At 28.4% G+C, this 2,899-nt stretch overlaps 1 protein-coding gene across 1 annotated transcript; it reads right to left on the bottom strand.

Moving 5' to 3' along the window:
- Positions 1–1,880: 1,880 nt before the first annotated feature.
- On the bottom strand, positions 1,881–2,695 carry LOC120281319 (heavy metal-associated isoprenylated plant protein 28-like). Its single transcript, XM_039288173.1, has 3 exons — positions 2,615–2,695; positions 2,425–2,500; positions 1,881–2,316 (listed from the first exon to the last, which is right to left on the bottom strand). Exons 1-3 carry the CDS (start codon positions 2,618–2,620, stop codon positions 1,940–1,942), a joined length of 459 nt encoding a protein of 152 aa, XP_039144107.1. The 5' UTR covers positions 2,621–2,695; the 3' UTR covers positions 1,881–1,939.
- Between the last annotated feature and the right edge of the window lie 204 nt (positions 2,696–2,899).

Genomic DNA, 2,899 nt, shown 5'->3' with positions numbered 1-2,899 from the left:
TTCGTGGAAGTGTTTGGAGAAAGAAAGAGAGAGTGGGAGAGGAACTAATAGAGCCGAAGGACCATTGTCAGACTCCGACGATCTTTGGATTCTCAAGTTCCTCTTCACAAGAACCGGTCATTGATCTCCTCAACGCCTTGGAATGAAAATCGAAACCTGGAATCGGAGAAAAGAGATAAAGACGAGGAGGAGCAAGGTCTCTGACGCCGCCACGGGCATCACCACGTTAATTCTCTTCGTCTTCTTCTCTTTTTTTCTCTTCTTTTTCTTTCCTTTTCTCTTCCTTCTCAATCTCTCATTCTTCTCCCTTTTTTTTTTGCTTTCTTCTTTTTTCTCTGTCTTTTTTTTCTGTTTTACCAAATCGCCAACTCCCCGTCATACGGGAGATTTTTTTTTTTCAAACTTTTTCTTCAAATTTCAATTTTTTGTTTCAAAATATCTTCCTTATCCACTTTTTTTATTATTTTTTTTAAACTCAAAAATTCAATATATATATTCTCACTTTTAAAATTTTAATTATTATTATTATTTTTTATGCTATAATTCAAAGCGTGACACCTCCTTTTTTTTTATTATTTTTTTATTTTGGTCCTCCTATATTTTTTTATTTGATCCTTTTCCTTTTTTTCCTTTTTTTTAATTATTTTTTTTTTCAAAATCTATATAAACATAGACTCATAATAATCTAATTTGTTTGACACATCAGCTATGACACTAACTCATCAGAAAATGGCGAAATGAATAAATTTATCTGATTCAATGAGAAGAATATTTTTTTTTAATTGAAGTATTATAATAAGTTTTTTCAGAGGGCACAAATGGCAAGAATGGGATGTGGAAAACTTTTGTATCTTTTAGAAAATATATATATACATATAATTAAATTTCATGTGTTCTCATTGTAAAAGCAAAGTGAGTATATATATTTATGTTATGAAACATAATATAGTGGATGCCTATTAACATATAACTCTTATCTCATTAAACTCCTAAAAACTTTTTATTTCCTCACAAGGATCTTAAAACCATTCATTACTCGATCTTAATATGTAATCTTTCATTCATTGGGCTTAATTAGTCTATAAAAAGAAGTTCTGTGAGTTTATACATGATATATAAAATTAAGAAGATGAATAAAAAAAAATTTGCAATCTTTATACTCTCTCTAGATTATTATTGTGTTTGTTTTCTTTCTCAATTTTATAACAATATAGTATTAACATCAATATAAATTAAATAGAGACTAATTATCAATCACTAATAAGAGTGTGTACTCTTCTTTTTCAATATAGTAGTGATTTATCTACTTTTCTTAAAAAATAAGTGTGTACTTTTAAATTTTATAAATTTTTAAAAATGAATGCTTAATTAGCCGCATTATGAGGTCCATCTATCAGTATATATGAAGTAAAAGTGTAGATATGCTCGACTTTCCACCAATTTTTTATTATCATAAAATTATATTAAATAGCTCAATATATGTGTGTGCGTGTCTATATAAGAATTTATAATTTTACATGTGTATATAATTGAAAACCATTAATTATTTATTTTAAAATTTATTTATTTTAACAAAAAAAATTTAATTAGCAAAGTTCATAGGTCCATTTATGATTTATCCCGATGTAGTGATAGTTATAGATGATTGATTTCCCCCTTATTTTTATCTATTTTAAAATAATAATGAATAATTCACTTAATTTAAAAGAAAATATCTAGAAACCAATTTACAAAAATATAATAGGTTCATAATTTTACATCCCAATATACTTGAAAAGTTTGTATTATTTAGTTTATAATCTTACTATTTTTCCTTAAAACTTATCAAGCACTTATCAAAATTTAAAAATTACAATAACGCAAATATCTATTCATTATTTTAAAGAAATACTCAAACATAACATGAAAATATATATAACATAACATCAAATTTCCCCTTTCACATTATAGAGCAACCAGAGGTGTTGTCATCACTAAACATATTTCCTGCCCTCTCTCCAATAACACTAGAATTATAAGCCGAACTCTGATGATAAACATGCATGTTTGAATCATCATAACCATGTTTATAGTAGTTATAAGATGATGATGGAGCCGATGAATGAGAATTATAAGATTGGGCAGTAACATTCAACGCCGGATGATGTTGAGGATAGTATTGATTATAGGCATTGTACTCAGTAGTATTGTGAGTATACGGCCACAAAACCGCTCGTCTACCAGTCTTCCTCACAGTCTTGAGAACTTTCTTTTGCTCTACATAACCGGTTACAGTAACTTTTTGCATGGACATGTTTATATCTACATCGTCCACTCCTGAATAAATCAAATACATAATTTTGTTATCAACTTTAGTTCACATATGCCATATGATTATCTAAAAAGACTAATTAATATGTAATGCTATATTTGAAATGCGCATACCTTTTAATTTTTGTAATGCACGTCTTATCTTGCTCTCACAACCTTCACAATCCATGTGCACACACATCTCTACAATCTATTAATAATACAAGAAAAGAACTTGATCAGATCTAACCATCTAAACAATAAAAAAAAAAATATATGAAAAAAATATAAGAATGTACAAAAAAAAAATATAGACTGAACTCACCGTCATGTTTAGCTCTCTTAATTTAAGGCTTTAAGCTACAATGGTTTCTTTAGATAACAAAGGGATGAATGCCAAAGTCTTGTGGCTTTCTACTCTTTATATAGGATTGTGATAATGATTAAATAGTGAGGAAAATTAGCATCATGGGATGTAGGATGTCAATGCTAAAACTAGTATTATTTTGCACCGACTTTGCTATTGTTTTCCATTTAAGAATAGATTAAACCAATGGGTTACTGCCACGCAACCGTACCGATTTCTTACAACTGCATAGAAGTATGGGAA

This window comes from Dioscorea cayenensis, chromosome 17 (assembly GCF_009730915.1).
Source record: "Dioscorea cayenensis subsp. rotundata cultivar TDr96_F1 chromosome 17, TDr96_F1_v2_PseudoChromosome.rev07_lg8_w22 25.fasta, whole genome shotgun sequence".
NCBI classification, from domain to species: domain Eukaryota; kingdom Viridiplantae; phylum Streptophyta; class Magnoliopsida; order Dioscoreales; family Dioscoreaceae; genus Dioscorea; species Dioscorea cayenensis.
The sequence above is the reverse complement of the archived record's forward strand: the minus strand, read 5'-3'. Positions and strand labels throughout refer to the sequence as shown.

Bases quoted from the DNA above. Each gene is read 5' to 3' on its own strand.
- LOC120281319 (XM_039288173.1), bottom strand. The intron at 2,317-2,424 runs GTATGCGCATTT...TGATTTATTCAG, and splicing joins TGCATTACAAAAATTAAAAG to GAGTGGACGATGTAGATATA.